General features: G+C 35.6%; 2 protein-coding genes across 8 annotated transcripts in view; one reads left to right on the forward strand and one right to left on the reverse strand.

The window, feature by feature from the left end:
• Positions 1 to 2,587, forward strand: Hmgb2 (high mobility group box 2). Of its 4 annotated transcripts, none has more exons than XM_027927073.2 (5): positions 1 to 252; positions 678 to 846; positions 1,077 to 1,222; positions 1,300 to 1,474; positions 2,047 to 2,587. In XM_027927073.2, exons 2-5 carry the CDS (start codon positions 697 to 699, stop codon positions 2,206 to 2,208), a joined length of 633 nt encoding a protein of 210 aa, XP_027782874.1. In that variant the 5' UTR covers positions 1 to 252; positions 678 to 696; the 3' UTR covers positions 2,209 to 2,587. The 4 variants fall into 4 exon arrangements, with proteins under 4 accessions (XP_027782874.1, XP_027782873.1, XP_027782872.1 ...); XM_027927072.2 differs by having other exon boundaries at positions 1 to 242; XM_027927071.3 differs by having other exon boundaries at positions 1 to 122.
• A 6,273-nt stretch (positions 2,588 to 8,860) lies between these two features.
• The window catches only part of Galnt7 (polypeptide N-acetylgalactosaminyltransferase 7), a 148,380-nt gene continuing 143,695 nt past the window's right edge, over positions 8,861 to 13,545 (reverse strand). For all 4 annotated transcript variants that reach the window (XM_027927024.3, XM_027927025.3, XM_071610523.1 and 1 more), the window contains exon 12: positions 8,861 to 11,302. In XM_027927024.3, coding sequence (XP_027782825.1) covers positions 11,165 to 11,302 — 138 coding nt within the window. In that variant the 3' untranslated portion in view covers positions 8,861 to 11,164. The remainder of the gene's footprint in view (positions 11,303 to 13,545) is intronic.

The raw sequence follows: 13,545 nt of genomic DNA on the forward strand, positions 1-13,545 counted from the left end.
CTGCAAAACAAGAGGCTGAGGATTGCGTTAGCGATAAACCAGTTCACGCCGGAGCCCAGGGGAGGAAGCTTCTCTGTCTGATCCGGCCCCTCTGCGGGACTCTGAGGAAAAGCTCCCATCAGGCAAGAATCCCCCTTAACCTCTTCTGGTTCGTGGGCCTGCCCTTCCCCCTTCCTTCAGAGCCTTCTCTGGTGTCTCGGCGCCGTGACTCCTGGGGTCCGACCTGGCGAGCTGAATTTGGGGTACTGGCTGGTGAGGGCCGGGGCTGCCAAGGGCGGGCGGGGTCGGGTGTCGGGGCCGGCGGGAGGGCGGGAAGCTCCCCCGGGCCCAGTTCCAGTAGTTTTTGAATGTCGGTCGTGAGGCGACTAGTCTGCGCTAGGCTCGCGACGTAGAAGTCGGGGGACATTTCTGTCAGGAAAGGGTTTCGAGGGCGCTCGCGGCGTCCCGGGTCTCGGTGAGGGGCGGGCGGCGGAATCCGGCCTCGCGGAGAAACTTGCTGACCCGGCGCAAGGAGTCGTCGGCCGTGGCTGTTGCGGCGGGCGGAGGCGGCTGGGGAGCCGGGCGCGGCGGTCGCCTGCCCGCGAGGAGGGGGGCGCGGGCCGGGTTTGGGCGGGAAGCTGCACCCCGCCAGCGCTGCTGCGGGCTCCGCGCCCACCCGCCGGCTTTCTCCCCGCCAGGTAGACGGCGGCTGCCACCATGGGTAAAGGAGACCCCAACAAGCCGAGGGGCAAAATGTCCTCGTACGCCTTCTTCGTGCAGACCTGCCGGGAAGAGCACAAGAAGAAACACCCGGACTCTTCCGTCAACTTCGCCGAATTTTCCAAGAAGTGCTCGGAGAGATGGAAGGTGAGAGGGCTTCAGAGCTGAGGGTTTTCAGGTGTTTTGAGCAGGCAGCTAACAACCTTGATGACTCTGGCGTTTTAGGCAGCCCACTTCACCTCAGTATTTCACTGGAGCGACGAAAGCACAGAGTTGTTAACTAAGGAAATGTGATCCTTAAAGATGCTCTTAATCTTTTTTGGATGTCTATACCTTACAAAATTGCTGTGTTTTTACTTCTCATTCTATGCTCATAGACCATGTCTGCAAAGGAGAAGTCGAAGTTTGAAGATATGGCAAAAAGTGACAAAGCTCGCTATGACAGGGAGATGAAAAATTACGTTCCTCCCAAAGGTGATAAGAAAGGAAAGAAAAAAGATCCCAACGCTCCTAAGAGACCACCGTAAGTTTATTTTAAAATTAACCAAATATCCCTTAGATTTTTACTTTTGCTTTATTAACCCTGTTGCTTTCTTTCAGATCTGCCTTCTTCCTGTTTTGCTCTGAACATCGCCCAAAGATCAAAAGTGAACACCCAGGCCTGTCCATTGGGGATACTGCAAAAAAACTGGGTGAAATGTGGTCTGAGCAGTCAGCCAAAGATAAACAGCCATATGAACAGAAAGCAGCTAAGCTAAAGGAGAAATATGAGAAGGTATATTGTGTTAGTCTTAAAAAGAGGTTAAAATGAGGTAGACATTGTTTTTTTAAAAGTATGTTAGATATGAACTGTAGAAAGTTGGGAAATTCAGGCAATCTTATGTTAATGGTCATCAGTTACATTAAGAAGAGCCTTAAGGGAATTTGTCCAGTTAAGCAACAAGCTTATTGAAGCCTTCTTTCCTTTGACTGAAAGCAATGTTTGTAGCACTGTGAAATTTCCTACATATGTTCTCATATGTAGTTTGATAAGTCTGTTTTAAGAAGTTGGAGGGCCAAATATTTTGTGTAGATGTATTCAGAATGTGAAGTTGGCAGGGAAATGTGTGATGTAAATGAATATTGGTAGCGAAAGCACTCACTGACCAACTCCCATCTTTTACACCATTTGGTTTCTGAAAGTCTAAAGCAAACAAATATTCCCCAAAGTAAGGTAGACTCTGAATACCTATGTAGACAGCTATCAAGGTTATTGGTCAATAGTTTTAGATTTTTTACAATGAAGTGGTTTTTCAGAGTTGAGTAATGACACCGGATGTTGATTATATTATTTTGACAATATTTCAGGATATTGCTGCATACCGTGCTAAGGGCAAAAGTGAAGCAGGAAAGAAGGGCCCTGGTAGGCCAACAGGCTCAAAGAAGAAGAGTGAACCAGAAGATGAAGAGGAAGAGGAAGAAGAGGAGGATGATGAAGATGATGAGGAAGAGGAGGAGGATGAAGAATAAGTGGCTGTCCTGTAATGATGTGTGTGGAGTGTGTGTGTGTGCTCAGGCAACTGTTTTGCTAAGAATGTGAATTCAAGTGCAGCTCAACATTAGCTTCAGTATAAAAACTGTACAGATTTTTGTATAGTTGCTAAGATTCTTTGTAGAGAAAATACTTTTTTAAAAATGCAGATTGTAGCTTTTTGAAGGGCTACTACATACAGTTAGATTTTAAAGCTTCTGATGTTGAATGTTCCTAAATATTTAATGGTTTCTTTAATTTCTTGTGTATGGTAGCACAGCAAACTGATAGGAATTAGTAAATTTTGGGTTTTTTAGGATGTTGCATTTTGTTTTTGTTTTTTTTTTAAAAAAATTTGTAATAAAATTATGTATATTATTCCTATTGTCCTTGTCTTAATACGCTAAATTAGTTTTCCCTTTTGAAAAAAATTTATGCCCAATAGTTCTTAGGTAACAGTAGAATTAGTAAAATGTTTTAAACTTTGAAATTCAGATCTGGAATTTAATACACTTTAAGAAGTTTATGAACTTTCAAAGAAATATTACACTTTGTGCTTGATGCTTATATTCATTTATTAAGTAACTTGTCCCTTACCCGCTCTGGCCTTCAGAAATTTTATGTAGCTAGGGTGGTGAATTGTAAAATGTACACATTTGATTTTTAAAAAAAAATTACAAAAATTTTAGCTTTTTATTAAGTTAAAGGTAGAATACCCGAGTAGATTTTGAATTATATCTGAAATCTTGGGTCTTAAGTCTAGAATTCTAGGTAACTAGCCTAAGAAGTATTTGATTGTGATATTCCCTGACTAATCTAAATTTCACTAGGATTTGTATTTATAGGGGATGGCATTTATTTTAGGAATGCTTACTTGAGGAGGCAACAGTTAACTTGTAAGTTGATATTAGAGGTATTAGTGAAAGTTGATCATCTATGGACTAAATGCCTACCTACAGAAGTCTTTGTTGACAGTTTGACTATCTTGATTACCTAAGTTTGGGTTTTTGTTTTTTTTTTCTTTTTGATAGGATTGAACCCAGGGTCGCTTAACCACTGAGTCATGTCCCCAGCCCATTTTTGTTTTGTTTAGAGGCAGGGTCTCATTACGACTTTAGGGTCTTGCTAAGTAACTGAGATTGGTCTTAAACTTGCAACCCTGTCTCAGTTTTGTGAGTGGCTGGGATTATAGGTGTGCACTACCTTACCTGGCAGGATTTTCACTGATCATAAAATAAAAATTTGTTTTCAGATGTTCGGTGACTTAGTACAATTAAAGTATTTGGGGTAATGTATTTCAGATGCATATCCTGGTGTAGGGCTTTATAGAAATAGGAACTTTTGAGCCTATTTTTTCCCTTTTGTAATATGGGATAAATACCTACTTCACAGTGTGTTAATGATGAAAATTTTGTAAAGTACTTGAAAACAGCACCTAATGCACAGGAAAGATGGGAAGTTGTTAAAATCTAAATAGAGAAATTTTGTGTTAATTTCCATATCTATAGATTAGACCCACAAAGCTGTTTCTTTTCCCCTAACTTTGGGATACTGACATTCTGTTGTTTGTAGTTTAAGAACACCCATTTGAATCAGTAGCGAATCAGGATTTGAAATGGGCCCTGCCTAGCTCATGTTTGAAATAAAAATTTCAGATCTGAGAGACTAAACAAGTTCTCAATAATTGCAACTAGGTGACTAAAAGATATATGAAAGCATTGAAATGAGAGTAATTTTTAAAATTCTCTTCTAGACTAGCCGCTAATTGGAGGTATGTTTATGTAAGCTTTATAAATAGGTCATATTTAAGTGGAACAAAATGTAAAAGGGTAGATATGAGAGGATAGTTCATCTTATTAAGTCCCAGCTATATTGTTCCAGACTATTAACTCGGAAAACTCCAGTGATGCAATACTTTATCCAATAAAGGTGTAACCATAAATAACGGTGTATGTATACATCTAGATGCATATATCTAAATACGTAGTTCTTAACATTGATGGAAACTTTAGTATGACAGTTGGCATATTAAATAGCTAACTGCAGTATGCAACCGAATAAATCAGTTCCCTAAAGATATTATTTTTTTGTTTTTTTTTCTTTAAGAACAATGTTGCTGTGACTATCCTTGTGATTTCACACATGAAAGAATCCTATAAGGAGTAGCTAGGTAAAAGGCATGCATATTTTAAAAATTTTCTAATTATAAAAACCAAACCCCATACATAGGATCTGGTAGAAACTGTCTTTGTGCTTTGTTAAAGTTTTCTCTCAGGCTTCTTGCTGAAGCCTGCTAAAATTGCTCTCCATAGAAGGTGTGCTAAATATACTCCACGTTTTATATGTTTTGCAGTGACTGGTTTCCTCATCAACATAATTCTCAAACTTTTTAGTCCCTTACTGTGATATATAAAAATGTTTTCTCCTGTTATTTTTTATTACATTTAAGAGCCAATTGTGTTTTCTCTTGATATGTGATCTTTTTTTGTCTGATTGGTCTTGTTATTCATAGTTTATTTAATATGAAGGAAAAGGATCTTTTATGACATGTAAATATTTCTTTGACTTTTGGTACTTTTTTTCATGAAGATTTCTTATTTCTCTGTAGTCAGATGTTTCAGTTCTTTCATGGTTTTCAGAGTTCTTTCCTATTCAGATTACAACAACAAAAACTTTGGTTTTTCTTTTGTAAAATTTAAATATTTGGTCCTCCTGAAATGAGTGCAAGGACTGAGATAAAGGCTCAGATTTATTTCTTCCCCAATGTCAGCCACTAGTTTTGGTCTTTTAACTTGTAATAGGTCACTAGGCTAGAAGACCCTATGGTCCTTTATACATCAAAGCACTGCAAACTTGGTGAGTTAATAGTATGCTTTAAAAATATTTTGCCTTTTAACAGCATCATTTTCGATATAGTAAATAGCTTATCTTACAATAGTATAAACACAACAGTATCTTAAATCTGACTTCCTATTACTACATATATCACTAGAAATGATTTTATTTCTTGGGAAATAGCAAGAAAATTAAAGGAGCTATTATGCCACTGCAGAAGCTCCTTTTAAAAAGAAAATAACCTTTCAGAAATAAGCCATTTTTAGGGAGTGGGGGTGTAGCTCAGTGGTAGAGCACTTGCTTAGCACCCAAAGCCCTGGGTGCAAAGTTTGGTGTGGACGCTTGTGCACACACACACAAGCAAGCCATTTTTGGATTAGTTCTTCATGAGAGTCCCTCATGAGATGATGGCATTTTTAGAGACAGGATATTTACTCATAGGAAATATAAAAACCTAGACCAGGAAAAAGCTTGTATGTGATGAACTAAAGAGCATACAAGAAAACTCTTGGGCAAATAAAATTTTTATTTTATAGAAATTTATTAAAAATTTCTATACTGCTATACCCTAGTGTCACAAAGTGTTCTATGCATATTTGTAAGCATATAATGCCCAGGGCAAAGCGGACAGCCACTATTTAGCTCAAACAAGTAGATCAATCAATTGATGGTTCTATCCATCTATCTACAGACATCTATATATGAATATACCTATGTGTATAAATATATATATATATATATATATATATATACATTTTTTGTACTTGTGTGTGTATGTATACACACGCGCGCACACACACTATGTATAGATGTATGATAGAGTAATTAGATTCACTTCTGAGATTCTTGTCCGTCAATGTGGGTAGGAAAAATAACCATGGAAGACGTTCTTTAAGAGTTTTTCTCAGCATCAAATAGAAACTCCTACCGCAGGGTTCTGGGGATATCAAGTACAGGATTTATGTCCTTAACCCCAACATGAAATTTGTGAACTTACAATTATTTAACCTCTTGTATAAACATACAGCTTACTGTATATTTAATTTTAGTCACTTAGTATTTATAGAGTGCTGAATGGAGTACTTGAGGAATTGCCTTTTTCACTTAACATAGTATTACTAAGACTGTTTATATCTAGTCCATTCATGTTTATCATCATAATGTTTCTGTTTTACCATAATTCATCCATTCTCCTTTCAATGGGTATTCAGGTTATTATTATTATTATTTTGCTATTACAAATGGCAGCACTATAAAATTCCTGTACAGGTCAGCTAATACACAAAAGGACTCACCTTCACTAACTTCCCTGAGAAATTCCATCAGCTTTAACAACCCCAAACCCCCACTTTTCCTGCTCAGCTCAGCAGTATCATCATTCTTGAGCTCCATTATCCATTTGTTATACCACGTTGGAGAAAGTTCTCTTAGACATAGTGAACCTGGGTTTCACTCTATTTCCCTTTTTAAAAATAGTTTGTCTGTAAACCAATTCCTAAAAACAGTTGCCCCTATATATTTTGTCCAGTTTTAGAGTTGTTTAGAATAGCCAGGGTAATGTCAATACCAATTACTATGTCATAGCTATTTTTTACTATTTAGTTTTGAGCCCACCATGGTGGCACACACCTGTAATCCTAAAGACTCAAGAGGTTAAAGCAAGCGAATCATGAGTTTAAGGCCAGCCTCAGCAACTTAGACCCTGCCTCAAAGAAGTAAAAAGGACTGGGGATGTAGCTCAATAGATTCCATGCCCAGTACAAAAAAAAAAAAAAAAAGTTTTGATTTAATCTTAAATTAATCTAAATTCATTTGGAGTATGATTACCCATACTTAAAAAAGATTTTTTTTTTTTTTTTTTGTACTGAGGATTAAACCCAGGGGTGCTTTGCCACTGAGCTACATTCTCGGACCTTTAAAAAAGATTATTATTTTGAGGCAGCGGAGTCCCACTAAGTTGCTGAGGCTGGCTTTGAACTTCCTGCCTCAGACTTACTTCAGAGTTGTTGGGATTACTTGTGAGCACTGCTGAGCCCATCTTATTTACCCATATTAAAATCCCAAGTGAAATTTCATTTAAAGATAATTTAAAGGGCACAGTATCTTAAGACAACTTTCAAGATGGCACTTGGTTCTAAGAGTTGAATTGGACCACTGAAAACTACTTTCTGCTTATCATGTGAATGACATGAGGCTGAGACAGTAATTTCTTTTGGAAACCATCTTACCTCCAGTTTCTTTAACTTTTGAGGTTAATTTTCACTTATAAAGTAGAGGTAATGATATATGACATGATTTTGAAACACAGGCATACACACATAGCTTTTCTAGAGGTCTGCAGTGTAGCCATCTTCTTATTCTGATTAAAGACAGATTTTAAGACTTTGAAACCAGATAATAATAGTTAACATATTACCTTGACTGTATTCCAGGAACTTTATGTGAACTTTATATTAACTCATTTAATACTAATAACAACCCTCTAAAATAGGCACTATTATTTCCCTCATTTTACAAACAAGCAAACTGTTAGTACAGAGGTTAAATAACTCCACCCAAGTATTTTGTAGTGGAACAGGGATTCGAATACAAACGGTCAGACTTTGGAGTCCACCCTATTAAACTATATTATACTACCATTCAGATGAGCAGACTATAATGTCATTCCATTATAAAAATTAAGGAGCCCTCTGTCACACTTCTGTTCAGATGTACTGAACCAGGTGTAATTCACTCAGAAGTTGAAATCTACTAACCTCAACTATGAGCATTTCAAAATCTTAAAAATGAGAACTGTAGAGCAATTATTGAATCTAATTTAGAAACAGTCCTTTCTTTATTCTCCACTTGCAGGGATAATGGTCCCCAAAATCCATTCCAATTTTGTCCATTTTCACACAGATTGATTCTAATGAATAATATTTTCTTAGTGCTTTATATTTTTAAAAAGTGCTTTCACTGGACTGATTTTCATATTCCTAAACTACTATTAAATATCTGGCTCAGGTCAGGTTGCTGTCATGTTTTTGAATTACATTTAATTACAGGTGGATTCTTTTCCAATTACATTTTCCCTGGAAACGAAATATATTCCAAGATTGCCGTAAGAGACTATCTTATGAAGTAAGTGAATCCCCATTTATTCCAGTCTAGTGCTGTCACTTTTCAAATTTCCTAGCCTATCCCTACAGCAGCTAAGAATTGAAAGACATGAAACAGGCAAATGAGTTGGAAGGTCCCAAGTCAACAAAGCTACTTACTTGAATCTGTTAGCAGCCATGTTTTCTCTTGGGATGGCATGTTTTGCACCACAAGGTCCTATGGATTATTTCTAATTTCATTCTCATATGCTTCCCTTCTCTTTGCTTTTCTCTACTCACTTGATCTGTTTGGTTGTAAAGAATTTTGATTTAAAGACACTTTCACTTTCAATAGGCAATTATATAGTAGAATACATTACCAAGAAAGATACAGGTTACTGGGATTATACTTTATAATTGGATAGGTGACTTAAAAAATTGCCATTCACAGGTAACTAGAATTATAAAAAGAAACCTTTATATTTGCAACATTTGGATGATTATAAAACTCGTAATATGTAAAATTTTTTTAAAAAAATTTGCTTCCTTCCTATAGACAGGTAAGCACTGAGTATTCTAAGCACATGCAGCAGAATTCTAACCTAACACTCAAGCACAAAGTCAACTAGTAACTATGGTTTGTAATATTTTAGCTATAAACAGTATATCTTGTAAATTAAACTAATTCTTTAAAATGTGTAGATTTAGAAATGATTACAAATACTGAAAAACACCATGGGTTAAAATACAATATTTTATTTTTTTCTCACCTAAAAAACAAGCAACCCAGAATTAGGATATACATAAGCTTCTCAAATTTACCCTAATAAAATTCTGAATATTTGTACAATTTCTACAGAAACATACAGTGTATCAAAATCTGCATAAATCAAATTTATAAAATGTGTAGAAATGCATAGTGATATTATCAACTTACAAAGCAAGGATATGGGAATTATTTCCAAAGCAGCCTACAGTAGAAAATAGTCATTATGGCAGCAGCTTCTGATGTTTTTCATGTTTGGTAAGGTTTCTGATTTCAATATATAGAATCATGTTCATAAAGTATTTTCTTTTAACGAATTGCACAAAAAAAATTTAATTTACCCATAAAATTACATGCACAGTTCATGTGCCACCTTTCTTAGACCTATGCATAGATAACAAGGTTATAATCTATTCAACATGGAAAATGGGGCCTATTTGCCAACACAAAAGTAATTAAAGTACCAATTCAATTCTCTCTTGGTTTCTTTTTTATAGTTGATTTTGCAATTATATAAGCATATAAATGTATTTCTTTTAAAATATCCCTAGAAATGGATGAACATTAAAATGGCTGAGCACAGATCAGTAGCAAAATACAAACTGAAAACTCAAAATTTTGAATAAAACTGTTTAGGATGTTTAACTTTTACTCTCCAAATTTAAGAACTAAGTTTGGATGAAACAAATATGTAGGCTTTTGTTTTAAACAGATATAGGATTCTTTCTTTTTTAGGCTTTAAAAATATTTCCCCATGGCAGTAGTTTTTTGATTCCTTTCACTGTAATGATACCATGATTACAGATCAAAACTGCTTAATTTACTTGCCATTTTCCACCTTATCACATTTTTTTAAGCACCCAACCTAGGCATTTTAATCTTTTGGGTAATAAAAGACTTTATTTAGACATCAAAATTGAATAGACTATTTGCAGTATTTGGTTCTCCTTTAGTAGGTACTGTCCTAGTAAATGTTTAAACCTAAGCAAATCTTTTCACTGGAAAAATGCTAATAAAAATACACTTACTAAAAAAGAAATTAAGAAATACAAGAGAATTAATACCCGATTCAACAGAAAGTAGTTCACAATTGTTAATGAGTGGTATTCTTAGTAATTTAAAATATATATAGGGAATTTCATTTGGATGAAGATAAATGAAATATCAATTCACTCTTGGTTTCATAGGTTACACAACTTAGGATGTAATGCACAGGAGTTTTATAAGGCTTAATCTAAAAAGGGCTTAGAAATTCTTACCTCAGCCAGAATGAACCTTTGACGTGTTTATTATAGCAGTGTTTTATTGTTTTGGGTATCCCCCGCCCTGCCCAAGTTTCAAAACTTAGATTTATTTATAGCTTTCTGTATCAACAGGTACCGGGGAAAAGTAAATCCTAAATGTAGGAGTACAATTTTTCTCTAGTTGGAAGATCCCTTTGCTACCCTAAGAGTTGGCATGAACAGATGGCACTGAGAATGCCAGCAGGTCTGGGTGGAAGTTAATGCCACACAATTTTCAAACCCCATGTACTAAAGCCTTAAGATGTTACATATCATCATTTCTTACTCAAGCCACATAACATTCAACTTCATAGCAAATGGCAGCACACAAATTCATTTCTGAGACGTCTAAGTATTCCTGATACAGGTGACAATTCATTCCATCATTACCATCCTATAAATCTCATCAAAAGGTCTTGAAAAATATACTGAGAAATGAAAGAGGCACTAAATGTGTTGAAATTCACCTTTCAAAAAAGCAGCATGACTGTGAAGGAAGGCCACCTTGGCTAATAACCTGTGGCAGTGCTTCAAAAAGATGTAAAATTAAATAAAGACACAAGAGGTTGATAATCACCAAGTTATATATGAAAGTCTGGTTACTACAACCTTTTTTCAAGTGTTTAAAAAAAAAAAAAATCAAACTGCCTTTCAGACCCCTGAGTGTAATCCCAAAGAAGACAACATGCTTTTAACTCTGTTCCCACAAAACAGAGTTAAAGGCACAAATTACCAACATCATCTTAAAACAAAACAAAAAAGATGTAAACATCTACAAAGTTTAAGGTAAAAGCAGTTTTGTAAACAGTAACTGCAGATGATAATGTTATTGTAAAATCACAGTTTATCGATGTCCTTCAAACTGATCAGGAGGTTCCAGGTTTGGAGCTGTACAGAGTTAATAATAATTGTTGCAGCAGGTTTCAGGCGGTTTTCAGTCCTGTATAAATTTACTTGTCAGTAGGTAGATTATTGGTTTCTTTTATTCTTTCTAAACACTGTGGATATTATTCATTTCCCACTTTTGAGTCATTTTACTAGAGTCACAATTAGAGATGAACACTTGATGTAGGACCTCGGAGCGATCTAAGCACTTTCCTGAAGGAATGTGAGTAAATCTGTGCAGGTTCTGGAAAACACAATAAGGAAAAATGAGTTTTAAATTTGGACTCTTTTGATAGCCCTGCTATTAGCAGTCAATATCTGGCTTTCATAAGGAAATCTTTCAAGCCTACCACACCTCAGACTTTGGATTTTTCTTGATTGTCAGATTTCTAGGTCCTTTTATTGTCTGTTAAGTCTTAACATATTGCTGGTACATCAAATTCAATGTGTACAATCCTAAGTTCATCATCTTTACCCTTAAGTCTACTACTTTGAGTTCCTATTCTGGGCAAAAATGACAATACCACTTTCCAGTCCTCAGAAAATACTGCACTTTTCTTCATTTGTTTGTGTTACACCAGTTATCAAGAACTAATATTTGTAATGTTTCTGGTTTATATTTTTTCCTTCTCATCCCTACTGACTATACCTTATATTAGTCTTCATCATACGCTGTAAGTTGTTTTACTATAACTCAGTGTTTCTCAAAGTGTGGTCTGCAGACTATCCAAGATTAGATCTATAAGGTGAAAACTATTTTCAGAATACTAAGAACTCATTTACCTTTTCAATGTATTGACATTTACACCATTGGAATAAAAGCAATGGAGTAAAACCACTGGAGCCTTAGCATAAATCAAGCAATGACACCCAAATATGCTAGTAGTCATATTCTTCACTCCCACATTCAGTTAAAAAACCAATCTTGGTTTTGTTTAAGAATTGCTTTGGTTAAGTGGTTAACACTTATTAATCTTATTAAATCTTGAACCTCAAGTCTATTGTTCAAAACTACTCCAAGAGATGGAATGGGAAGTATGTATCAAATATTTCTACACAATAAAGTACAATGGTATTTTCTGGACAAGCACTTGTATAACTGATGTGAGGGATGAACTACCTGTTTTTTTTTTTTTTTTTTTTTTTTTAATGAAATGTCACTGTTACTTGAAAGAATAATTCATCAACAAACTATGATTATTCAAACTTGGGTAATGGGTAGAGATTTTCTCAAAACTGAAGTGAACCTGTCACTTCAAGGAAGGAAAACAAAACAAAAAAAAAACCTGACAGTGTCTGTTGTAATTGAAAAAATTTGAGTCTGCAAGCAAAACTTGAGTTTTGGAAAACCTGTATCCATCACCATGAGAACTGACAGCTTCACAAAAAGACCTTTTTGATGAAACCAGTAGTGGTTATATTTGTGATTTTTGGACATTGTACAATGAAATGTATTAACATTTGAAAGATTTATGTAACTTAGTAAAAATTATTTCTAAGTGAGCAATGCATGATGTTTAAAGCTCATATGGATAAAAGATTCAATCTCAAGGCCTTTCAGGGGCACTTTGTGAATGGTATCATGCCCGTGGAATAAGGTGTTTGGGAAAACAATGCCCACTTTGCTAATGTGACACAGATTGAAGATGCTGGCTCCCTGTGGGCAAAGTTGAAACTGCAGAAGGCTTCAGAAAGATGGCAGCCTGACACTGAGGAAGAGTATGAACACTCCAGTGGGAATGTTGTGAATAAGAAAACATAGGAAGATCTGAAAAGATAAGGACTGCTTAGAGTACAGGATGCAGCTCAGCCTTTGGGCTTGCCCAGGCTTCCCTGAGATCTGCCTTTTTTATTTTTCTCAACTGAATGCTCTTAAAGACTCTGCTACAAAGTCTTATGGTCTGACATGCTTCTTGTAGAAACAGGTCATGCTGGAAGATTGCAAGGTTGTGATGTGTTGTATCATATATATATATAAAAAGATCCTGTGGGAAAATAAAATTAATCCCTTGTTTAAAAGAACGTAAGGAAGACCAATGGATTTTAATGTTTAAAACACAACCAAATTTCAGTGATATGATTTCAGATTCTACATTGTCAATAACTTTCTAACTATCAATTATTGAATTGCAGTGCAGTAACAAAGAACAGTCACAATTTTCTGAAAAGATTATTAAATTATCCCTCTCAAACTGCATGTTTGTGTGTGTGGCAGGATTTTCCTCTTGTATGTCAACTTAACAAATTTCATTTGAATACAGAAGCAATATGACTCTAGCTGCCTTCTATAAACCAGACATTAAAGGGATTTACAAAACTGTAGAATATAATATTCTTCTATTTGCATGTGTGTATATTTTTCATTTAAAATATGGTATTTATATTACCATGTAATAAGGTGATTAGTCTTACTTTTACATGACTTAAAACAAAAAATTTTACAAATTTCTCAGATTTAATTTCTAATGCTGGAAATATTATTAGTGA

This window comes from Marmota flaviventris, chromosome 3 (assembly GCF_047511675.1).
Source record: "Marmota flaviventris isolate mMarFla1 chromosome 3, mMarFla1.hap1, whole genome shotgun sequence".
Classification (NCBI taxonomy): Eukaryota; Metazoa; Chordata; class Mammalia; order Rodentia; family Sciuridae; genus Marmota; species Marmota flaviventris.